This window comes from Colletotrichum paranaense (genome assembly GCF_030867605.1).
Source record: "Colletotrichum paranaense strain IMI 384185 chromosome Unknown Scaffold_4.1, whole genome shotgun sequence".
Classification (NCBI taxonomy): domain Eukaryota; kingdom Fungi; phylum Ascomycota; class Sordariomycetes; order Glomerellales; family Glomerellaceae; genus Colletotrichum; species Colletotrichum paranaense.
The window spans coordinates 879,860-903,887 of record NW_026848962.1 but is presented as its reverse complement, the minus strand read 5'-3'; the positions used below and the strand labels follow the sequence as shown (position 1 = coordinate 903,887).

At 52.7% G+C, this 24,028-nt stretch overlaps 9 protein-coding genes across 9 annotated transcripts; 2 read left to right on the top strand and 7 right to left on the bottom strand.

Annotated features, from left to right (window-relative positions):
• Positions 1-307: 307 nt before the first annotated feature.
• Positions 308-684, bottom strand: CPAR01_05275 (uncharacterized protein; the record flags this gene model as incomplete). Its single annotated transcript, XM_060489554.1, has 2 exons — positions 308-356; positions 410-684. 2 exons carry the CDS (start codon positions 682-684, stop codon positions 308-310), a joined length of 324 nt encoding a protein of 107 aa, XP_060351020.1.
• A 3,992-nt stretch (positions 685-4,676) lies between these two features.
• Positions 4,677-5,777, bottom strand: CPAR01_05274 (uncharacterized protein; the record flags this gene model as incomplete). The annotated part of the gene is made up of 1 exon (XM_060489553.1): positions 4,677-5,777. One exon carries the CDS (start codon positions 5,775-5,777, stop codon positions 4,677-4,679), a length of 1,101 nt encoding a protein of 366 aa, XP_060351019.1.
• An 896-nt stretch (positions 5,778-6,673) lies between these two features.
• On the bottom strand, positions 6,674-7,018 carry CPAR01_05273 (uncharacterized protein; the record flags this gene model as incomplete). Its single annotated transcript, XM_060489552.1, has 1 exon — positions 6,674-7,018. One exon carries the CDS (start codon positions 7,016-7,018, stop codon positions 6,674-6,676), a length of 345 nt encoding a protein of 114 aa, XP_060351018.1.
• Positions 7,019-7,382: 364 nt separating this feature from the next.
• CPAR01_05272 (glutaredoxin) lies at positions 7,383-8,278 on the bottom strand (the record flags this gene model as incomplete). The annotated part of the gene is made up of 2 exons (XM_060489551.1): positions 7,383-7,702; positions 7,753-8,278. The coding sequence occupies 2 exons, from the start codon at positions 8,276-8,278 to the stop codon at positions 7,383-7,385; spliced, it is 846 nt and encodes a 281-aa protein (XP_060351017.1).
• A 1,789-nt stretch (positions 8,279-10,067) lies between these two features.
• CPAR01_05271 (uncharacterized protein) lies at positions 10,068-10,616 on the bottom strand (the record flags this gene model as incomplete). Its single annotated transcript, XM_060489550.1, has 1 exon — positions 10,068-10,616. The coding sequence occupies one exon, from the start codon at positions 10,614-10,616 to the stop codon at positions 10,068-10,070; it is 549 nt and encodes a 182-aa protein (XP_060351016.1).
• Positions 10,617-11,452: 836 nt separating this feature from the next.
• On the top strand, positions 11,453-12,843 carry CPAR01_05270 (glutathione-dependent formaldehyde-activating; the record flags this gene model as incomplete). Its single annotated transcript, XM_060489549.1, has 2 exons — positions 11,453-11,761; positions 11,914-12,843. 2 exons carry the CDS (start codon positions 11,453-11,455, stop codon positions 12,841-12,843), a joined length of 1,239 nt encoding a protein of 412 aa, XP_060351015.1.
• Positions 12,844-15,039: 2,196 nt separating this feature from the next.
• CPAR01_05269 (arabinogalactan endo-1,4-beta-galactosidase) lies at positions 15,040-16,147 on the bottom strand (the record flags this gene model as incomplete). Its single annotated transcript, XM_060489548.1, has 2 exons — positions 15,040-15,139; positions 15,195-16,147. The coding sequence occupies 2 exons, from the start codon at positions 16,145-16,147 to the stop codon at positions 15,040-15,042; spliced, it is 1,053 nt and encodes a 350-aa protein (XP_060351014.1).
• Positions 16,148-16,172: 25 nt separating this feature from the next.
• Positions 16,173-17,180, top strand: CPAR01_05268 (uncharacterized protein; the record flags this gene model as incomplete). The annotated part of the gene is made up of 1 exon (XM_060489547.1): positions 16,173-17,180. The coding sequence occupies one exon, from the start codon at positions 16,173-16,175 to the stop codon at positions 17,178-17,180; it is 1,008 nt and encodes a 335-aa protein (XP_060351013.1).
• Positions 17,181-21,399: 4,219 nt separating this feature from the next.
• On the bottom strand, positions 21,400-22,930 carry CPAR01_05267 (uncharacterized protein; the record flags this gene model as incomplete). Its single annotated transcript, XM_060489546.1, has 2 exons — positions 21,400-22,779; positions 22,862-22,930. The coding sequence occupies 2 exons, from the start codon at positions 22,928-22,930 to the stop codon at positions 21,400-21,402; spliced, it is 1,449 nt and encodes a 482-aa protein (XP_060351012.1).
• Between the last annotated feature and the right edge of the window lie 1,098 nt (positions 22,931-24,028).

The window sequence follows — 24,028 nt, the reverse complement described above, 5'->3', positions numbered from 1 at the left end:
CGCGGCACCTCCCATCTCACCCAAGGTCCGTCTCTGCCGACACCTATCGCCTAGCGACAGCTTGCAAAAAGGGAGCGGAAAACACATAGGAGACGAGACCTTTATTTGTGTTTCTTGCCCTTATTGCGTGCCGTTATAAAAGTTGTAAAGAAAATTTTGATAAAATCGTTCAGAACCCAAGGAAAAAGTCCACCAGGGTCCCCCCACACGAGGGGAACCCCATGAAGATTCCATCCAAACTCCGTTGCGCCATTTGGTATATCCGTTCATGGCATCCATAATGAAAAAATCGCTTCATCCGTAACAGTCAAATTCGTCTGTTCTTCGTCGAGATCAAATCGCACGTTCGCTTATCGCTGATCGCAAGTACACAAGAGTCCACTGATAGGTAGCAGCAAGTGTGTTTTACATGCGCGAGGGCTGGTTGAGAACATTGTAGCCCATGGGGCCGACGGGCACCGTTCTCTTGGTCTCGATGCCGTGCTCGAGGTCGTAGCGGTAGGTGGGCGGGTTCCCGACCTCGCGGAGGGCCTTCTTGACTCTTGATCGGAGGGAGCGGCGTTCCTTGACGGCGGGTGCTGCCGCTACTGTCACAGCGGGGTCCTTTTCGAAGGATTCCTTTTCAAAGGAGCAGATGGTCGAGGTCTCGGAGAAGGTGGAGGGTGCGTATGTTGCTTTGGCCATTGTGGCGGTTTGACGGGTTTGGATGATGGTGGATGTGTGGTTAATGGTGATGATCGTAGGTAGTAGATGTGGTGAGGGTGGTGAATGTGGTGACGGGTAGCTTCTTGTAGTATTGCTGGTGTTGATAGCGTTTGATTGATGGACGATTGGTAGAAAAGGCTGATTGATTGCTGACGCAGGCCAAGATGAAGAATTGGTAGAGGCTGGGCGTAGCATGCGCTTTATAAGTATGTTTTCCAAAACGAAGCGATGCACCGCCTCAAATGCCATGGAACGCAATGTCACTGTATCCTGCATCCATCCTGTACCTACGCAGTAGTGTACACTACCTTGGAACCTAAGGAAGGTATCAAAGTATCAAAGTATCCTTTCGTAGGACTCATCTATTCCAAGCAAAAGCCGGCGGCGTGGTTTGGGGGCCCCCAAAAACGGGCGCAGAAACCTGAACAAGCATCTTCCCCCCTTTCCTCGTCCCAACCCAAGCCATCCCATCCCATCGCACACACACACGCACGCACTCGGACAGACGCAACTTGCACACGCATCCTCCAAAGATTCCGTCACTGGGAGAATTACCCCCCTCCCCTGGTCCTATCCCAAGGCATCCAACCAGGCCCCCGGAACAGATCAAGGTCGTGTATCCACACCATTGCGTCGCCCATAACCAACAATTGGGCTTGCGTGGGCGTGTGACGGGAAGCTTATTGAGCTTAACCTCTTTCGCCCCCTCCCTCACGCCGTCATATTCACAACATCATACCGCAGTATTCACTGGGAGTTCTTAGCAGGACTAAACCACAACAGGTAAGTAAGACTACCCAAAGGGATTCCTGTACAGGCAAGACATTACGCCGGTTCGCGTCAGTTTGTCAATGCGTCAAACTGCCCCCCTCTATTATGAATCCTCTAGTGGTAGCCTCGAAACTTACTCTCTCCCAGCGTGAGCACGACGCTGTAAGTAATAGCTTGCCAGTTGCCTAGCAAGCCTGGCACTGAGCAGTTTGGCAGTGTCGCTCTAATCCTCCTTGTTCCGATAAACTTCGGCCATGAGTCACTTGGCGCAAGGCTCAACCCTGACAATGCGTCCGCCTACATCCGAATCTTGCTGCTTCGCCATCCTTCATTCACTCTCGCATGGATCACAAGAGCATCACGGCGTGCCTGGCAAAGTCCCTTACGGGCGGCAGGGCAGCAAGGCGGCAATCGAAAATCCAATTCAGTGCGAGCAAAGAGCAAAGGAGAAAATCTCAACTCATCCCATCATCGCCAAAACTGACAAACTGCGATAGAAAAGTTTCTTTCTTTTTTTCTAATTATTGCGAAACCAATGCCACTTTGGCATCTTGGCGAACCCTCCATTCAACTCAGCCCCAAGCCATCGCCGACGCACTATCTTGACCCAATAGATTGAGGCTTTCCCGCGCGCATTTTGTCGTGGAAATTCACCAGTGTACGACAATTCGCTTTCGTGCTAGGCTTTACACTGCAATTGCTGTGGATACCATACCGAATAGACTCATCAACTCATACCACGTTTAGACTCACAGTGACTACGCAACGCAATCACCTTCCGACGTCAATGTCATACCTAATTAACTTGGAAATACGCATACATTCAGACATTGAGATCTTCCCCCCCGGTCCCGTGGTAGCGGGTTCCACGGACCACGTAAGGCAAGGTATTGGGGACGGATACAGCAGATCAACGGCCAACGCGGCCGTTCGGTTCCCGGCACCGCTACCAACCAAAAAATAAGCGTCAGATTTACTTACCCCCGCTCCCCTGCCTCCAGGGCGACGCAAACCAACAGGCACCAACAACACCACAGCAACTCTAGCGTAGGAATTGATCCGCCATAGGACAAATAGGACTCGTAACACTGTAAGACGGCAAGATAGACCACCGGTCGGCTGTGGATACCTACCTCGTCGAGTACCTCACAGTATACCTGGTAGACAGTCTCAGACCTCTCTCTCATCGCAGTGAGAAACCTGAGATCTCGCCGCCGGTGAGATTTTTTCCTGCGTCGTGAGTCACTCCCCCAACGCGCCCGCCATTGTTACAAAAAAAACACACAAAACATCAACATCTGGCGTTTAATCTGCCCTGCCTGGGAATGATTTCTCCACTGCGCGGTACCAATTGTAAGACCCCGTTTCTACCTTGGCGATGGATACCCACGATAGTGATCTCGACTCTTTTCGGCGAGCCAGAAACGCCTGAACGAATAATTGATTGGATCAGCAGTACTACGGGGGAACGCCGTGACGTTTACCTGTACGAACACTTCCACTGCCGGCCGGTACACACGGGACTGATACCCCCCCCCCCCTCGAGGGGCCAGATCAGCCCTAATGCGAAGCACTGCATTACTGCGAAAGGGACTTTGGGGCTCCGGTGACTCCTCGCCTGACAGGCTAACCAGTCACCACAACCCAAACGAGTTCGCCGGTCCTCGCATCATGTCACAGCCTACCTAGCGGTACGTATACAGGCAGATACTCCACCAAAGTTAGATCGTGAGGAAAAAAGTCCTGCATTACACGCGGAATCCATAGTAATCACTCCGCCCTCCATCCTCGTAAACCCAGCACAAAAAAAAAGAAAAAAAAAACCCTCCAACGAAGAAAACATCCCGCTGGAGACGAATGAACAAACGTGTCCCTCGCCCCGATGTGAATCTCCCACGCCGGGTGGGCCCCTCCAAATTCACTCCCAAGATGCCCACCCATGTCGGCAGTCATCCACTTGAAGCAATCGTCGTCACAAACGCGGCTCTGTTAAAGAATCCTCATCTAACACGCCCTGAAAAGAAAAGTTTGTCTTCCCACACGATCTCTCCGAGTCCCTTGGCAGGTCAAGGCTCCTTCCTACCGGCTTGGCTTTCCCGAACGAGAGCCGTCTTGACCCTCCATTGGGATCTGCCTATGAGAATGAAACCTCGTAGCCTCCTCCGTAACGACGTATCACACCGTAAGGCATCATCGAGTTAGGCTACCATTATGCTTCAACGTCGGGCTATAGGCGGCTGGGGCAGGCCATCCTCAGGCTTCCATGTCTTCTGCCTAAGTTACCTAGGTGGCACCTATGTTCTAGATCTTTTTCCTGACTTTGCTAAAGTTGGCAAGTTTCCAGGCGGCGGGGCCCAACGAGATTCATAACACGAAGGGGTTCCAAGAACGAAATGTTCAAACCTCGTGAAAAGCGTGTGTGTGCATGTCAAGGATTCTGCAATCTAGGTAGGCTACCTCGCCCGCAGCCTACGGAAATCGACTAGAGGAGCGTTCGAGCTTTCACAGACTTCCTTGTACCCTGGAAAGTATCACCAGGACACACGCCTTCTTCCGGAAAGTATTCGCCTTTCGAGCCCCGTGATAAAGCCAGACATCTCTCTGGTTGACTCTATGTGACTTTGTACTAGCAAGAGCTCTCGAAGCTTGGATTTGAGCATCAAGTCCTGAACCACCCCTCATCTTTCATGTCTACATATCTACCTTAGTATACACCCATGCCGTAAAAATATGATTACCCAGAGTAAAAAGACGAAAGTACACCAGGTCTTAGTACAGGGATAAACTTCCTGGTCGTTCCCTCAAGCTATCCGAGGGCGGTAGGTAGGTTGTCAATCACTGGACGCAACACCCAAACATCACGAAATTCCGAAAGTCTCAATGAAACACAATGAGAAAGATGAAGAACAAGGGGGCCGGCAGAGGGATTCAGTAGAATACTCGACCAATATGGGCCGTGACCGTGAGGTTCGCTATCCCTTTTCGTGATTCACTATCGTCCGAGAGAGCTATACTATAGAACTTCACTCCTTCGTCTCACTCTTCTTTCTATAAGTCTCTGTCCTGCAATATGTTTTACAAATAACGAGAAGAAGGGGGCATAGTGACAAATAAATCTGGTCTGGGAATCTTCGGAGCAAACTTTTATAGGGTCATCATGCATTCATAAGTATCCAATGTATCCTATCCCAGGTGAACCCTCACGAGACCTGCTCCCCACCCTCTCCCTCCGCCACATCAAGCTCCTGCTCAACCTCTTCCCCAGTAGGCTTCTCCCTCCCAGCCTCAGGCTCGACCTCCTCCCCCTCGTCCTCCTCCGCCGCAGGACGCCACACATCCCCCCTCAATAACGTACACGCAGCATCCAGCATATCCCGGTGCTCGCACCCAATCTTCTCGCAAAACGTAGACGCGACGCTCATCGTCAGACCGGGAAGCACACTAGGATCCCCCGCCTCCCACCGCCGCATCTCATCAAAGGTATCATCCAGAAGCAGCCTCGCGTGGTGCCGCCCGTCCTCGTCGTCCTCGCCCGCTACTACCTTGCCATACAAGAAAAAGACGCCGTGGCGGATGGTGTTCTCCGCCATACACACGCCCATCTCGATAACCTCAGGCCGGCTCAGCCCGTTCGTCGTGGGAGCCCTGTACCTCCGATACCCTTGACTAGCGAGGTGCGCGAGGACTACTATGCCCGCGAGGTCTTGTGTAGAGAGGTCGTTGCGGACGTGGGCGATTTGACGGAACCGCACATCCTGGCGGTTAGACTCGTGGACCTCCCTCAAAGCCAGGTGCCAGCCATCGGGTGGCGGCGCGTCGTGCAGTATAATCTCCTGATGGATCAGCGACTTCACACAAGGATCCCGGCGGGGGACGACGTCGTCCCTGTACCGTATCGAGTGCGTCTCCAAGTCGGCGATCGCCGAGCACTGCCAGAGCGCTCTCTTGAGGTTCGAGCGGATGGTGTCCGCCTTGTTCGCGTCCTGGAGCCCGTACTCCTCCCAGAAGGCGAGGTATGAGCCGTGGACGATATCCTCAATGTGTCGGTGTCGCGTCTCTAGCTCTCGGATGGTATCAAAGGTGTCTTTTGGGAGCACCTCGCGCTCGCGGGTGTCGGAGGCGAGGATGTGGTTGCGTGGTGGGCAGGGGTACCGGGCGGTGTTGACTCTTGTTACGGTGTGCTGGTAGCTATCCAGCAGGGCGCGGTTGGTCTTGCAGGTTGCTCGGAGGGCTTGGATCTGGGCAAAGTCTGCGTGCTCTGCTACGAGGAGGAGGAGGTGGCCGGGTAAGAGTGAAGACATTGTTATCCAAGGTTTAGATGGTAGTAAGGTATTGTAGGCGAATGTTGGAGTAGAGGTTGTACAAAACGCAGTTGGATGAACAAGGGGGTTTCGAAACAACCTCGATCGGCCTGCGATTGCCCTCTGACCCTCTGAGATGTGTGGTTGTGAGGAGAGGTAGCAGGAGGTAAGCCAGTATCGCTCTTGAAACTTCTGACCCCTTCGTTGCTCTTGCTGCCCTAGGCCTTGCTGTCAACCCTGGCCGTTCTGGTGTTCAGGCTTGCACCAGAGTATGTGAATAGTAGATATGTGAGAGTAAATGCGAGAAATTGAAGTTGAAGTGATTTGAAATGGAATGTTCTGTGAGAATCGAGTTCGTGATGCGGTAATGTGTGTAAGAGGTAGGCCACTCGCGTATAAGTAGTCAGGGCCCAGAGTGTTCTGAATCACTCCGCTCTTTAAAGTTGAGATTCAGATGAGATAGTTGACGAGAGCAGTGGTTCACAGTTCACAGCAAATCATCCAAAAGCTTTCAATCTGAGAGTTGAATAGTTGAAATGAGATACGGAAAGAGACCAAGCAACAGAGATATAGCATCGCAAGTGCAAGTCAAGTGCGCACCCGGTTGTCCTTGAACGACGTCGCGATCGGCCATCCAGGTTCTCACTTGACGACACAGGCCGCACTCCGCCCCAGATTTCGTCCCTGTCCTAAAAATGGTGTCAGCGATCATCAAAGAGGGCAATTCTAGTATTAGTGCGGCATTTTGGATTCACGGAATGGGCCCAGTTTAGAGAAAGGTGCTGTGTAACCCGGTTGGTCTGGCCAAGCTATATGAGGCGCATCGTGACAGTTGCGCAAGGAGGGGCATAGCTAAGCCCCTCCACTCTCTTCCGACCACAATCCAACCCTGCCCCTCAGTGATGGCTCTTGATAAGAATAGCAGGTCCGGACTCAAAGAAGATAATTGAGCTGGAGCAGTACCGAGGAACGAAGATAACAGTACCGTCATCCTTATACCTTAAACGGCGTTTGTCGGTAGAGGGAATCCTAATCAAACTCGAAGCGGGAAAAGAATCAACTAGGAAGTCGGCTCCAACCCCCGGCCTTACAGAAAAGAAGCTGGCCGATATGGCTTCCATGAAGGCTCGTGATCTTATGATAATTATATCTACAAGAGGAGCAACATCTTGGCGGCCTGTTGCCAAAAATCCATGGTTTGGGAGCACACAAGAACAAGACACAAGCTGACAGCGAGCCATTTGCGTGTATACACAACCGCACAAGGAGGCGATGCCAGGTTACCAGTGCCGCCCTAGCATCTTCAGCCACACTACTCATACACGTCCCTCATCATTACGGAACTTGCGCAGTCGTCTGCGGCACGCTTCGTCCAGCCTTCAGGCTCTGGCGAGAGCCCATACCGTCCTCTTGAGTGCTCGCCGCCGAGAGCGCGCGAGCTCAACCGATCACCAACGCCAAAAATATGCAATGTCCAGTACTGGAGTACCCACCACCAGTTCGAACTCCCGTGGTTCCCTAATGCCCGCTTCGCCTCGCCCACGATGATGCCATATGGTGGAAGTCGAGCAAATGTAGAAATAAAAGTTGAATGACTCAAGAGAGCTAGTTGTTTTTCTGGCTGTTGGCAGACCGTTCCTTCATCTCCACCTTCTTCTGCCCAAGGTCAATGATCCTGGGTACCAACTTCTTTTGGCTGTCAAGCTCGATGACATCGTCGCCTCCACCTATGCTCACACTATTTACCAAGATGTTGGGAACTGTCTTCCGGCCAGTCTTCTCGCCGAGGAAGGCCTGCAGCTGAGGGCCAAGAGGATGCTTATCCAGTTCGACAACGTATGGTGTGGGCTCGATCGAGTACTTTTCGAGCAACAATGCCTTGGCCTTCTTCGAGTACGGGCAGTAAGACTTGGAAAAGATGATGACTTGGTCTGGTTAGCTGGCATTCGTTTCACGAGTCTTGACGTTAACATACCTGGTGACTTCTTCAAGATGGAGTTCAACTCAACCTCGACAGCATGTTCCTCATCGCTCTCGTCCTTCTTCTTCTCCTCCTCTTCAGTCTCGGAGACTTCTTTGCCATTGGCCGTCTTTTCCTTCTTCTTTTGTCCGGCAGCAGAGTTGCCCTTTCCGACGACGTCGCTAGGCGCATCAGGCTTCAGTGGTGATTTCTTGTTGGCAAGTTCCTTGGCCTTGTCTTCGGCGGCCTTCAGGCGTCCTTGCATATCCTTGGCGAGCTTCTCGTCGTCGGCGTCAACGTCGCCATCGGCATCTTTGTCAACAGGCACGTGGCCAGCTGCCTTCGGCTTATTCCCTTCCAGCACCGCTTGGCCCGGCGGTTGTTTGTGTTTCAGTCCATTGACCGTCTTGTGGTAGAAATCTTGGATGGTCCGCTCGTCTTTGACTTCGTTCGCTCGCAAGGAAGATGTGTAAAACAACACGAAGACGACACCAATCAGCACACCCACCAGGAGGGTGCGCAACTGCCTTTGCGAAGGCATCTCGAAGATTCTGTGTCGCGAAATGGCCGACGCTTGCAAGGGTATTTAAATGCGACGTGAGAAGCAGATTCGAGAAGTCGGTACTGAGAGTCGCAAACACGTCAATGGCGAGCGGCAGGATGGTACAACAGGCGGTGCGTCCCTCGTAAGGCTTTGTCGGTGAATGCCACGGTGGCTGGGAGTCGACAGCGGTGGGATCAAAATCGAGGAATGGCTGCCGATGTGAGGCTCCCTTTTGTGTAACGATGCAGAAGCCCAAGCGTATCGGAGCTTCCCCAGCAATTGGGCGCTTTGAACAGACGTTTCGAAGCCGGCGAGAGATGGCAGGATGGACCAGAGGAAGTTCCCCAATAACGGCACGAAAAGTACAAAGGCTCGTTGGTGATCGCAAGCAAAGGTGTAGTGCTAGTCAATTGTCGGATGTCGAGAAAGAGGTGCGTGGTTGTAGGCGTCGCGCGCGCTATCGTGAAGTCGAGAAGTGTCAAAAGGGGATGAAGGAGATGGTAGGTGAGCTATGGTAGGTAGGAGTGGGATCGACAATTTGGCTCTCGTGACTAACCACTGCAAGTGCGCTGGCAGGATGGCAGGTTGGAACAGACGTGGTACCTAAGTAAAAGGTACACAATATACAGTAGGATGAAGCCAGCAAGAGCCAGGTCGTCAATACCTCGGAAATGCTGCTTTGCTGGCGACTTCTCATCCCGGGGGAAGAGCTAAGGTGCGCCAATCCCCGAAGCCAAACCGCGACGGAAAATACCCGGGCCACTTGAGCGCGCCAAGATTAAAGTACCTCGAACCCCGTATCTGCACATCACCATCGGAGGCCAGCTTCGGTGGAGGTCCGGCTTTATGCACCAATCAGTGGGTCCGAGAAATACCGTCTTTAACAATCACCCATACTGTACATAATGCCTCTACACGCAGCTTCAAAACAGTATATCTCTATGCATCTATACGGCTCGGGTGATCGTCACCCTGATGGATCGTGGGGCCGTTCTCCGTGCGCAAAGGAAACATGACGGGACGGCTTGACTCGATTCGAAACAAAAACACATCTCTTCTTTTCCTCGCCGGAGCCTCAGTGTACAAATCACAGTGACAGGTTGTCAAGCGTCAATCTACTCAATTGTTCCGCGGCTGCGTCAAGACGATAAACCTACCAGGTGCCAAGTACTCCAAGGTCATCAGCATGCCGTCATAACGAAAGGGAGACATCTCGAACCGCCAACGTTTCTTTAGCCGCTTCAGACTGAGAACCTGCTGGCGAGACGATTCTTGTCTCCGAGAGACTTGAGCAGCCCGCCGTTACAGTGTTACTCGATGCTAACAGGGATATGGAAGCGATGCTGACACGGTTTCGCCAACAGATCGCCCACGCTTACCAGCTTTCCCTGCAACAGATGGAGAACTTCATCCCCATACCTGACGCAATTACCGTCAATCGCATTTCTGTATCCAATTCTTCTCAGACAAGTCCAGCAGGTTTTTCGCCTCAGCCAACGATCAACATCAAGCAAGGCACCTCGAAAATCAAGACAAGCGTCCATTATAGGCGAAAAGTGGTATTATTCTGCATTCTAAAAATATCGCCAGCCCTATCATCAAGTGCTATCGTCGCGCGTCCCGCCGATCCCGCGGCGGGCTTGGTTTCTTCATCTCATCATTCCGCGCACACACAACTACCAGGTGGCTTAGTCAACAGCCGCCAGGACCATAGCTGCTCAAAGCCCAACTCATGCCAAATCTAAATACAAGCATTCGAAAACACGCCTTTCCATCACGGTCTCTCTCAAATCTCACGCTGAAATTTGTTATGCTTGACAACAGCGTGAGCTCGCAGCAAACGCATCGCAGAGTCAGCATGCCGGCTGTCGACGATATCCGCGACCGACCTCACGCGGCTCTGCCCTCGACCCATCGCCGCCAGCTTAGCTCGGTCAGGTAACGTCTGTTGCTCGCGGACTGAGTTCGTCCTCACTCCTCGTAGTTGCTGTGAGTCGTCGGAGTCTGAGTCGACATGGTCTGATGCTGCATCATTGTGCTTTGGAGACGGAGGAGGCGTCAACGTCGACTCAACATAGGGTGACGGTGATGAGGGCTTTTGCGTGGCGATGAGATTTTGAAATAGTGGTACGATGTCTCTGAAGGTCTTCATCGCTTCGGGTTCGGGCTCGACTGGCTCGACTTTCTTGTTTAACTTTGCGTGCTGGTGGCTCAAGTGAGCGTGTGTTGCGGCGCGTTCTCTGTGGCGCTGGAGGTGAGAGTGAAGCGACGATGGTGCGGCCTGTGCTTGCGAAGAGAGAAGCAGCAGAATTCCAAAGAGGGCAGTGGGCTGCATTATCGTAGGCGGGTTCGCGTGGCGTTTTTAAATTTCTGGACTCGATCTCGAGGTGGCTGGCTGGCTGGCTGGCTGGGCTTGATGAATTCCAGAGCTGAGTTTGGTAAACTCTCGTTCCCTTTGCAGTGTTTTGTATATTTTGGCTGTCTCGAGAGGTCTAGAACGGAACTGGAGGGCGCTGACAGTTTATATCCCAGACTCAACGGTTTTTTCTGCTACCAGACAAATGACGCAGAAAAAAACACCACAAACGTCATCTAACGGTGTCCAAAGTTGGAACAATCACGCCGGCGTCAAACGATGAAAAACCCGCCTTCGATCGGAATGTAGCCCTCCTCCGTCTCGGTGTGTGCCTCCCACCTAGGTCAGAACGATTCAGACCCTGTGATGCTTCAAGCCCGGTGTAACGTGTAAGCCGTGGGGCGCGAGAGCCCCCTTCTAGGGTCTGTCTGAGTCAACCACCCAACCCCTTCCTTCACAACACCACACATAACACCACAGCTGTCATTAATGACCTCTTCAAAATGCCTGTACCCCCCGAGGCCAAGAGAATCGTACAACACCAGTGCTTCATTCAGTCTTAGGGATTGCCATACCGACTTTTCCATAGGATGCGGAGACTTCGATCGTCAGGCTATGCCCAAATTTTGTGTACGAGTCTGGTTCAAGGGTTATCCGCAGTAGACGATTGTCGTGTCCATCAAACGACACATCATATCTAGATGAATCATGGGCAAATATCAAAGCTTGTTCAAGTTGATCATGAAGAAACAAATTATCTGCCGCTTGTCAGCTTACTTCGCTTCTCTTGGGTTGGTTTTGTCTGCCTAAGGGTGATGCAAAAAGGGCACAGCAGAAGAGGGGAAAAGTGTCATCTGCAGCGATTAGATAAGAAACTTGCCTATTCAGGCCATCACCTGAACGCTGACTGGGCACGCTCGAATTCCCTCACCTCCTCGCCTGTCAACAAAGCCTTGCCCTCCTTCTCCTACTCCTCGTGCCCTTTCGTTTCACCTCTCCCCTCCATCTTCTTCCTCCTCTTACCCATCCATTCTTTCTTCTTCTTAGGAAGTTTTCACTTTTTTCTGACTCTGTTTACCCAGGCTCAGGGTCCTTCCGAGACACCTCCTCTCTTTCAGGCCGATGTAAGTCACTCTCCCCTGCCTCCCAGCCCCCCGCAGACATCCCACTTACACACTTTTGCCAACCCAGACGGCAGACCTGCCACCCCCTTCCCACCCCCTTCTGCACGAAGAGAATACAAACCCTCGCCACCCTCTGGAATTCTTGAACAAAGGCACACCGCCGAGACCTGTCAACCGTCAGCAATCTTTCCAGGTCTGGAACCTTTATCGTTGATCACCCGGGACGCAAACTACCCGGTCTCTCCACCTACGCACGACCGAAACGGGCCACAACCGTCGAGAAAAGGGGAAAGCCGAACCACACAAACGAGTCAACAAGAAACTTTCATACAAACACCACAATGTCTCACTCCACCGCCGAAAAAGACCCTTCCATCTTCCCCCTCACCGGCGGCTGCGCCTGCGGCAACATCCGATACTCCCTCACTGCCCCGCCCATGGTCGTCCACTGCTGCCACTGCACCTCCTGCCAGCGTGAGACCGGCACCGCCTTCGCCCTCAACGCCGTCGTCGAGGGAGACGAGGTGACCCTCCTCCCGAGCAAGTCCTCCTCGTCCGCCTCGCTGCTGCAGCCGCTGGCGTCGTTCCCGGAGTCTGCCTTTGATGATTGGACTCCCAGGCAGCATCAGCAGTCCAGGCCCGCCGACAATGTTCACGGGACGAGCGAGAACAAGGGCAAGGGCGATGATGATACTGACGATGCCGGCAAACGCCGCGTCCAGGCAGATATCCCTTCACCCGTGATCCTCCCCGTCCCCGCCGACTCGGGCGCCCCTCAGCACATTGCTCGCTGTTCCATCTGTCTCACGCCCGTCTGGAGCAACTACGACGGTACAGGCCCCCTGATGAAATTCCTCCGCGTCGGCACCCTCGACGCCCCTGCGCTGCTGGGCGGTCCGGATGTCTACATCTTTATGCGCAGTAAACTTCCGTTCGTCGAGGTTGCGGACGATGGTAAGCCCCGCTTCGATGAATTCTATCCTACGAAGGAAGGCGTTTGGGGTCCCCAAGGTCTTGCGCGCCGGGAGAAGCTGCTCGTTCGGATTAGAGAGTGGAGGAAGGAGAATGGGCTGGATGGGTAGTGAATGGCGGTCAAAAGTGAGTGATAATTCAGAAATGGCATGTTTTGCTTGAATATTGCTGGAATTTACTCTTGTCTCTTGGTTGCATCCCTGTCTTTTCTTTCATGCCGTATGTTTCCTTCTGTCTATATGCCAGTCCTTTTTGCCAGAGAGGGGTGACCGGCCGTATGGGTCCCAAGGTCAACACTAGACCAGCTCGAGGTGCCGGTCCAAGTTTCTTGCTTCCTATTCAGACTAGACCCTCAGTATTGTGTACTATCTGGAGGAAGGGATCGGCGATTTAACCTTGACACAAAGGCAGTCGGATCTAAGGGAGTAATGTGAAACGTTCTCATATACCTAGCTTTAGGACTGACCGGTTCCCTGGGTCGTCCAGACAGCTTTTTCGCGGTCCAGGCCTGGGAATGTCTTAGGTTGCTGCCAAGGCCGAAGCAAAGATCCAGGCTCGGGCCCAGGCTCCCTTCAAGGGTTCAAATTCTACAGCGTTGGGTATCAGATGACCGTCACGCTCCCTTGAAGATGTGCTGTTTTGTGATCTTTGCCCGAGTTATGTGATGAAAGATTTCGGAGGCAACCTGAACTTACGCAAGTCTTTTGGCGAGGAGAATAAGGTCCGGAGGATCGGGCATCGAGCTTAAGTTCTCGGAAGTAGCCGTTAATGGGATATTCCGGACAGTGAAGGGGAGAATTTGGAGTTTGTTGGGGTTACCGACATGGAAATAGGAAGACTCGTGGCCTAGAGCTTCTAAGGAAAGGTAACTCGGAAACTAGTACGAGGCAAGAGTCCACCACGAGTCCCAAACGTGTCATCGACTTCATGACATGGTCCGGCCTCTACTCTGTACCCGGGCTCACACTACTTTTTCCACAGTGTTCTTGACTGAGTTGATTCCCGTTTTCTGATCGTCAGGAGCAGTGTGTTACCATCTACTAGAGTCGACAGAAGCCTGATCATCACATATTTTGTTCTCGGATATGAGGATCGCTAGCTTGATGTATTGTTATGTATCCACCAATCAATGAAAAATCAGAACCTCTTCCCTTCGTCTGGAGCAATAGAACCGGGAAGGTGACGCCGATGCAAGGTAGATGGCGCTAACCGAGCCTCCCCATGACAGCATGCCTACCTGAGGTTGTCAATCTGCCACCCAGGTCACAAACTTCCGTCCGATCAATTCTATCCCCACCCAGCCTGGATATACACCAGAGAAAAGAACCATATAGGTCTCGTCAATTCCAGTTCCGTCACCAGCACAGCAGGCGCACTCTAGGTCGGGGGTCAGGTCAAACTGCGGCGTGGGTGGTGGAGTGGTTTAACGGTCAACGAATTATTCGCGCCAACCAGCCTTACCCGACGACAGGCTTAGCAAGTTCAAATCCCATCATGAGCGCCAAGAGATGTAGCCCCTAAATCGGCACCGGGGGGGTGAACTCTTTTTACTTGCTGTTGTGAATTGAGATTAGAATTGAAGGACGATTGTAATTGTTGTCAGAGGGTCTTATCTTTCGATTTTGTATATGCATCTCTCTTGGGAGTTCGATGCCATGACGGAACTCGTTAATCGGCCAAGTCCTTTCAAGCCGCCTGCCTTATCAAGATGTGCAAAATGGTAGACTACGTCTTGCAAGACGTACATAGGATCGATCACCCTGAGCAGATAGATCCACCTACCAATGTCGGAGCTCCAAATGATGTTTTTGAGATATAAATAGATTTATGAGACTTATCTTCTGCCACGGTGTTCAGATGCAGAAGTACCGTGCGAGATCCTTAAGAGCAGAAAGTACCCTGAAATGATCATCTTTGGTACCCAGATACCCCTGGCCATTTGGAGGTGATTTAATAAATGGTATGAGATAAGTCCATGTAGTCTTGGTTCATAACATAGCAGACCTTGATAAACCGTTCAAAGAGATTTGTGCATCGATACAGAATGAGTGAGATGCCGTCGGCCATCGTGATTGAACTGATAAAGATTGCTTATATACCGCCAGGGCTCATGCTTCATCTGGCTCAACTATGTACGAACAACGCTAAATATATGTACGTGCTGAAAGTAAACGATATTTACGCAGTCTCCATCTCGAAGAAAAGGCTCTCCAGCGACTGTGAGACCAGCTGATGTCAACATAAACAATCCTCCCTCCACACACTACTCCTGGGTATCCCGTCATCAATTGTGGAAAGACGCCCTCTTAGATACTCTTGAAGGTATCCAAGCTAGACAGGGCGGTACCCGGGTACGCGAACAGGGTGTTGGAGGGGCAGCTAGAGCCGAGGGCCTGGTTGTTCATCCTGTAATTTGTTAGTAGATGTTATGACAAGTAAACATGAATTAAGAGAATCTCACCATGCGGGCTCCCAGTAGTAGAGACCCTTCCCGTTGCTAACACCGGCAACAACCTCGGCAACCTTCTTCAGGAAGGTCGTCTGGCCGGCAGCGGAGAAGGGGATGCTCTTGAGATCGCTCGGGAAAGCGTACGCAGGGCTGGGGCAGCTCGTGGGCCAGTTGGTCTCGGCGACGACAATCTCCTTGCCCCATTTGGAGGCCAAGTTGGACAAGCTCGACTTGAGCGCGGCAAGGGTGGCGCCGGATCCGTAAAAGGGGTAGTAGGAGACGCCCATCATGTCAAAGTCGGTGGTCTTGAGCACGTTCTGGGCAAAAAGGCTGGTGTACCAGTTGGCCTGGAGGTTCGAGTCCCAGCCGTTGTCGAGGTGGATCATGATCTTGGGCTTGGGGCTCAGGGTCGAGTCCTTGATGCCGTAGGCGGCCGAGTTGAGGAGCTTGGCGACGTTGTACCAGTTGGACGTCTTGCCCGTGTTGAAGAGCAGACCCGCACGGATCTCGTTTCCGATGGAGATGATGGCGGGCGGGACGCCGGCCTTTTGGAAGGCATTGCTGACGTCCATGGTGTAGTTGTAGAGCCTCCAGCTGAGGTTCTCGATATCAGAGGGCCATCCGGACGGGATGGCCTGCTTGGTCGGGTCGGCCCAGGTGTCGCTGAAGTGCAGGGTGAGGTAGACGGAGAGGCCGGCCGCTTTTGCGCGCTTGGCGAGGGCGAGGTTGTAGTCAAGGTTGTAGTCGCCGTTGGAAGGGTTCACCCAGACGCGCTGGCGGACCGAGTTGACGCCGGCGTTCTTGAAGATGGTCTCGAGAGCTTGGGAGGTGCCGGCACTGCTCTTGTATTTGATGCCGGCCTTCTCCTCGATGGTCGTCGAGGACCAGTCGACACCCTTGTAGGTCAGGGCGGCGTTGGCCGTGGAGAGGGCGAGGAGGAAGACGGAGGCGAGGGAGGCGAGCATCTTGGGCGACGACAATCGATCGACGATGACGATGGTGCTAGTATCGGAACTCTCTGATCAAAGTGAATGGAGAGAAAGGGGGACAGCAAAGGCCCCTCTCAGCGTAAAGAAGAAGACTGGCAAAGAACGAGTAAAGCTTCCCTCTCTTTCTCTTCTTCTTCGTGAAATTCCTGCTCCCAAGCGTGGTATATACTCCTTCATCCACCTCTCTCTTCCTGGTGCCCCCTTTCCGGAGCATCAGCTAGACAGACCCGTCCCGTCCCTTCGTCTAATTGACGGGATCCTACGAACCCATCTCTTGGAAATCCCCGCTTCAATAGTCACCGGAAGCAAATACTCACCAGCAATCAGCAGGCGACACCAGACGAAATGTAACCCTGGTATAGCCTCCCCCGGTCACAACACCCGTCAGACTAACAAGACAAAGAGGAGCCGACAGGCATGCGTCTGCTTCATCCATATTGCCCAGTCCATCCTCTGTACTACACTACAGTACTCGGCTACGGCAGAGAAGGGACGAACCGCTTCTGTTTGCTTACCAAACACTGCCAAAGCCAATTGCCAGCCCGGCCAGCCACAGCCACAGCCAACAAGAAGCAACCCAACCCAGCTTTTGACTAGACTATACTCGATTTACTCGTCCTTCCCAGTTGGCTGTGGAGAGCTTGACGTTTCATCGCGCAACTCCTTGGTCAGGGAAGAATTGGCGACTCCTCCAATCATGGCCTATTTTCCCCACCCTTTCTTGCCCATTCTGTCAACTTGGCCCAACTTGGCGAACCTAGGCCACCCCCTTCGTTTGCTGCTGGGAGCCTGGGACTCTGGGAGGGCAGCAAGCGAGCTGCGCCCCTCAACTCTCTGGCGTAGCGGGCACTCAGGTGATCCAGCCGCCCTCTTCGGCGTCAATAAGCCCGCTCTTTTCAATATAAGTGCCGTCTACCACTCCGGAAAGTCGTCAGCCAAAAGTGCGGGTCATAAGAGAAGGCCCGAGCTGGTCGGAGGAGTGGCTTGCGTACCCGAGATGACAGGTTGAACAGGTTGAACAGGTTCATCCCTGGTCTGTTTCAGTTTCCGAGATCGCCCTTTGAAAGAGGAAGAGGAAAAGGGAAACATTGTGTTCGGAAGCCGTTGGCGCGAGCTTTGCCTCACACGTGGTACCCTTTTCCCAAGGTTTGCACTAGAATCGATGGCGGCTATCGCTGCTTTCCGGCTAGGACGGAAGAGCCTTCTTTATTTTGGTTTTTCGTGCTGACATTTTGACAGGGGGGATGTTGAAATAAGCTTGGTCCGGAGCCATGATCCGAACGCCTGCAACTTATCCCCGAGCGCAGCTTTAGCGAATGTCCATCCTCATGTCCGACTTATCAAATTCTCCGGGCTTATCGAGAACGCGGAGAAGGGCAATTCTCTGCCTCATAATTCATTTATTGTCGAAACACAATCAATCGGTAAATGATCAGATATTCATCCTTATCATCACTTCAGACCAACATTCGACGCACCCTATGAACATTCAGATATCCAATAGCGAAAGTTAGAGTGTGATGTGTTGATCGGAATACCATCCGAGTTGAGATGACAGCCGTCGGCGCTAACTTCTTCTTTGACCAAGCTGGGGTGGTGCAACATCGTCACGAGGGCAGCAATTTCTCGCCCAATACGGAGCACACTACTTTACCCCGGGAAACGGGACTCGGCTCGCTTCGTCGCTGCAGCCCATCCCGCACCATGTGTCACTGTGTGTGACTGTGACCTCGCTGCTTCTTTTCGAATATTTGCCGTGGATCGTGATGTCGGCAGGTCAGCTACGTGCAGCAATAGCGGGCAGCCGCAAAAAAAACAGATTAGCAGTGGCCCGTGGGGCTCCAACGATGGGATGCGCGCCAATGATGCATCGTCAAGTTGCCCCAGAACAAAACCACTAGCCCCGGATTCCGGCTCTTTTCGAGAATAGATTCGTGGAAACTTCATGATCCTGGGGCGGCTGGCTGGCTATCACTTTGTTAAAGTTTTTTTTCGTCTTTACCCCACGATTGTTACCCCACTAGATGATGTCTTTCTCTTTCTCAACCTGCAGTTCATCGAAGATGCGGGATGATGTTGGCAGTGAAACCGGTTGGCTTGTGACAACCGGTTCCATGGAAGCTTCTCGATGCCGTGGTAGTTGTTGTCGAGGGCACTAGATCAATAGATGAACCTAGCCTAGTGAGTTGACAACTGTCAAGGCAGTCTTCTACGGGCATTGGATGTCTTCCGAGTAGCATCTCGTCCGTATGGTAGCTATGGGGGAAAGGGGCCGGGTAAACAAATAGGCGACCTTCCCAATACGACCAGCCTCCGGATCCCGTTCTCTCAGTCTGAGAAAGGAGAGTCGGGATGCTGAGGCGTGAAATGAGCGAGGGACAACTCTGCCTAGGCATACTCGATTGAGACACTCACTGCCGGCGGGATCTTGGGTTACTGGGAGTGGTTCATGCTAAGATTTAGGAAGCCCTTCAAGAGATACCGATAACCCAAACTTGGCTTGGTCTCAGCAAGCTCGCCGTCGACAGAATTGACGTTGACTGCAAGCTTTTACAGCGGTAGCTAATGATTTCGCAAGCTGTCAGGAATGCTGCTGAACTATCAAAGCCTCTTGACCAAGGTTTCCGCGCACGCGGTCTCCCAAGACGAAGAACAGGACACTCGAACCAAAACGCTTGTATCTAGCTGACTGATTTTCAACTCTCGCGATAATACATCCTTACCTGAACACAGAATACGAGTCGTCCACTGGTAATCTCAGAACCTGCTCTCTTATTGTTCCAGCTCAATTCACGTGGTCGCACTCGAGGTTTACGAACAGAACACTCAAATCGGACGTTGCTCAGCCCCATGGCGAATCCGGTCATCAAATCCTTACACCATGGTCATCCCTCCTGCCGGGCCCAAAAGCCCGAGCTGCCCTCTTCACTGACGTCTCAAGGATGAACGTCTCTTGATCACGGTTTTCTAAATGCACGTGGTCATGCAGGTTCACGAACAGGACACTCAAAACGGAACTACTTCACCAAAGTAACTATGACTGAACTGGTTTGGCCGCTCATCCATTCTCTTACATGAGGCTATCCCTAACCGCCGGAAAAATCCAAAGTACGATTCGTCCACTGACGTCCCAAGCTTGGGCAAACTCTAAAAACCAAGACGACAAACATTGGAACCACTGCCGAGCGAACATCGCCATTTGATACAAACCCAACCCCGAGGTTCTGGGGTTCTGCTCACAGCCCACTGTCAAAGTCAACCTTCCTATGCCCGTCGTGACAAGACCGAAAATATCACCCGGCACTTGAAATCTACACACCTTGACGGGAGTATCAAGTCGCAGGGACGGGGTTCAACATTTCTTGAATACGTAAACTACTCTCCAACAGAACGAGCTCGGCATAGAAACCTCCTTCATTCCCGAGACATACCCCCACGACCACCGCTATGCGCCGCAAGTCAAGCCCAGTCACGCACGGCAGATCTTCGTTGCTTCCTCGCAGGTTCACCCGCGGGTCAAATGATTCATCCCACTCTATGCCGAAGGACCACGGAGCCCAACCTAACAACCGACTCCGATGGTCCCCCCCCCGATGCCCGCTTAAACCGCTTGGCCGCTCGCTACCTATCCACAGCCGCAACCAACTATCCAACCGCCTTCGGGGGTACCTCCATTCGCCACACCGAAACCCCCGTCCTCCGGTCCCCCCCGAGTCAAGCAATGCCGGAGGCGTCGTCACCTCCACTTCCCTGAGGTAGGTAGCTTTACGCGGAGAGGAACCTCCTGTGTTTCGACTCTTGCCTCCATTCCCCTACTATCCCCGTTCTCCGCCTCTCCTGCGGCGCTCCGCGGCCCCGACAACAAGTCAACGTCCTTGAGCCCCATTTTCCCGCTTTTCCTTCCCGGTCGGGAGTATCGAAGCGGGGAGGCTTCCCCGATGATTCTCTTCTTGTCCATAAATGGACAGTATACTATTTATATCCACATGCCCAGAGTTCAGGTTAGAAGACTACTTTCAACCCGTGCCTGTCATTTGTCAAGCACCTGTCAGCCAACTCCAACTTTTTCTCCCAACTTTCCCTTCATTCGGGCACCCACATGCTTGAGGACCTCCTCTCATCAACAGTGGGTGTACACACAAAGGCCCCCTCGTCTCAAGTGAAAGGAATCCATACCTCGCTTCTCTGAAGAAGGCCAGGGCCTAGGGAACCTCGGCAACAGACACCCGACAGACAGGGCACAACGGTCGAGAGAAGCCTAGAGGGGGCAAGAAACACAGATCGGCCAGATCTACCGTAACCAAAAAGCTAAGATGGAACAGCCCCTAAGAAAAAGAAAAGACGGATCCTGGTTCAGTAAGCCTCGATACCAGCGGTAAGACCTGCCTTAGAAACACTCTACTGGAAGAGCTTGCGGCAAAAGAGAGAGAGAGAGAGAACCTTGGAAAGGTGCGGCACAGGACCGGCCGGCCGGCAGACGTCAATCACATGGCGCGCATGAACGTTGACTTGGCCGCCCCTCGGCATCGCCAAAAAGAGTGCGTGTCGGGAAAACTCGTCCGAACTGAGCAAACAACATCATCTAACTACCGGCAAGCAGCTGTCAAATCTTGTATGCAAGCAGATGGCATATTTGGCTAGGCAAGCACATGGCCGGGACAATCCAACGTCTGTTCGTCTCTTTTCAGGGGTGGTCCCTCGTCACAGGGAAAACTTGTCCGGCCTTGTTTTCATTTGTCAAAAAAGTCCAATCCGTGATGTCATCAAATTCATATGCTAGAAATGTGTCAAAGATATGCTCTGCCTGAGCTGTCCTGGCTGTAGAACCCCGCTATCAGCCGTTATATGATATCCGAAAGAAAGAAAAAACACCGTACCCATCCATTCCCGCGAAAATGCTTGACCACAGTCCCTCATAAAATCCTGACCCATATGTGTTGTGATGATGATAGACCCTCGTCTCGTCCTTTCCTCTGAACGGCCTGTGGTCCGCAAGGAGACAAGTAAAGTCGAAACAAAAGTGGCCTGTCTATGCGTAATGCCTTCCGTCCAGAGGTTACCCACCCGCAGCCTTGCCACATGAAACTCCTACTATCCGTAACTCCTACCATTCCATTCTTATGTACACTTCTCGTGCCGTCAAGATCGGCCAATCTAAGCATTCGCCGATCTGGAGTTTCCGTGATCCCATACGTCGAGTGTGTCTGCGTAATAGCCAGCTGTTGCGCTTACACTGCGTTCGCCGGGACTGTGATGCCCGTCACCGGGATTTGCTGTGCTTTTTGAAAAACACCAGTCAGAATTTCGATGTGGTTCACAAAGGACTCGGCAGTCATGTTGTGGCCCTTTTCTGCCTTGCTTTCCTCGGTAACCCAGTCTGAACCCCAGACTTCTGGTGGAATGATGTTGTTCTTGTAGAGTGCAATCCGCACGGGCCACTCAAGATGCTCCCACCAAGGGCTTGTAGCTTCAAACTGGGAGACAATGCCCATGACTTCTCTCCGAGCAACACCATCTAGCCACCACACTGCTGACTCGAATCCTTTCAGCAGCGCGAAGAAGCAAGCAAGAATCGTCAGGGCGCGCGGTCGACGCTCTTCTAGCAATTCAATGAACCGCTTTGACACGGTGGCGGGGAAAGCGAGGGCGGCACCGCGATGAGGCAATTTGTGTGCCCAGTTGAGAACGGCGATAGCATGCTGATACGATTGCCTAGTTGACATAGCCATAAGAGTGTCTTCGGTTTGAAGCTCCTCGTCCAAGTTGTCGAGCAACTTTCCAAAGAAAGAGGTGGGCGAGGTCGCATCGAGATCCAGCTGGAGGACGGGTTGCGAGTCGATGATGGGAATGACAACGCCGCTATTGCGAATCCAAGGCCAAGATGTTGCCACGACCGTTTTGACACCCTGGAAAGCGTGGAACCAAGAAAGTGGTAGAGAATAGGCGCTTGAAGGGTCGCTCGGGTCGGCTTCGTCGCGGATAAAGATTCGTGTAGCTGTTGACTGGAAAGCAATCAGAGCTGCTGTGAGGAAGAGAGACTCTGCGTTGGCCTCAGTAATGCCGTTTTGCAAAGTTGTGCAATATGCCGCTAGCGAAGATGCCATGTACGAATGAGATGCTCTGATGAGGGCCCTGTCGTCTGGATTGAAAGAGCGCAGGTGTAATGCAGCCACGGCAAGCATAGCATCCGCCAGGTAGGTGGCACCGCCGAAGGCCAGCCTCGGAACCGTGTTTGTCCAAATATCCTGCGTGGCGGGTGTGTTCACCACTAGCGTACGGGAGGTCATGGAAGTGAATTGGTGCATCAACCGTAACTCGAGAAGTCGATTATTAGGTGTCGTCGTGGCAGATACGGCAGCAGTAGAAGGAGTGGTGTAGAGCGGTGAGCAGTTCATGGCAGGTGGTGAGCCAGAAAAAGAGGGAGTCTTTGCCCGGTGTGCTGATGGGGATGGTGCTGTGGACGAGGCTCTGTCAATGGGAGACTGTGACGATTGGGTATTCGAGGGTGTGAGGGCGGTGAGGAGTTCGTCGAACATGTCGGGGTTCTCGAAGTCGCACGGCACGCCGTGCTTGAGGCAGTTGCCGCACCTTGGGTGGACTTCATCGCACTATCAGGTTGCCAATGTCAGCCAACATAGGCATACTTTGTAAAGGCGACCGGAAGCGAAGTCTGTGGAGGGGCGACAGTACCTTGATCTTGCGCGACTTGCAACGCTTGCAGCCGGCTCTCGACTTTTTGTGTGATCTTCTCGGAGGCATGTTGGCGACAGTTGAGGATGTTGACGATTGGGTGCCAAAGCAGTGATCAGGTCGGCGGGGTCCCACTCTATAAGGTGAGCGTGGGTTGGTCTTCACGTGTCGTCAACTGGGGGGTCAATGTTGACGTCGACGTCTGTGTCTCGTGGGGGCTCAAATATAAGGGGCCGAGGAGCATAACAGGAAGGCAATCTTATTGACGTGGTGCAGGTGTTGAAGAAAGCTGGGGGCGGGGTTGTCTTTAAGGTGTTGACAGGCGCCAAGGGCAGTTGAATGAGGCAGATGGGAATGGAAGGAAGAAAGGAAATGAAGTGAATGATGGTGTCGAAGTTTCGGGGTAGACTGGCTAAGTTGTAGTTGTGGAGATTGACGATTCGGGGTTCGAGGGACCGGGGGCCCGGGGATATGCGTGTTGCGTTTGCGCTGTTGTGGGCCCAAGTGCTGGTCCTTTCTCTTTATGGGACCGTCAACTCCGTACGGATACCCAAAAATCAACAAAACAATAAGACCAGAAAGGGAATCCGTATCGCAAGAGCAAGAGAGCAACTTGTTATGAGGAGACAGAGGACGGACCAGGCCCAAAGCTTGGACCAAAGTACTGGCAGTGCTGGGTGCAAGTGCCTTTTGTGAGGTGTAAGCAGTGGAGGCAAATAAGAGAAGGAGGCTACCTAAGGTGGAAGGTAGGGTTTGAGTTGAAGCAAGGAAGAGCAATCAAGGTAAGGTTGGGAGAAGTCGAGTTCAACGCCGGGCTGGTTGTAACATCCAGGTTGTTGCAGTCAAGGTGACGAGGTGTGTCAATATCGGCGTCGGGGGATGCTGGGGGTCGGGGAACGGTGTCAAAGTCACAAGTTTTAATTCTTTCTTTCTTGTCTGAGGAATGAAAAGACGTTTTTCCCCCTTCCTGTCTAGCGTTGTACGGTTATGTTGTGGTTGCCCGCTGATTGCTGTGCTGTCGTGGGGCAGAATGGAAGGAGAAGGAGGTGCAGGGGGGAATGGCCCGGACGGGGAGCAGAGTCACTGACATTTGCGGCCGTGGGCCGTGAGCTGCGGGCTGCGGGCTGTGCAGCCTGCCCTCCACACTGACCGAATCGAGTTGCGGCG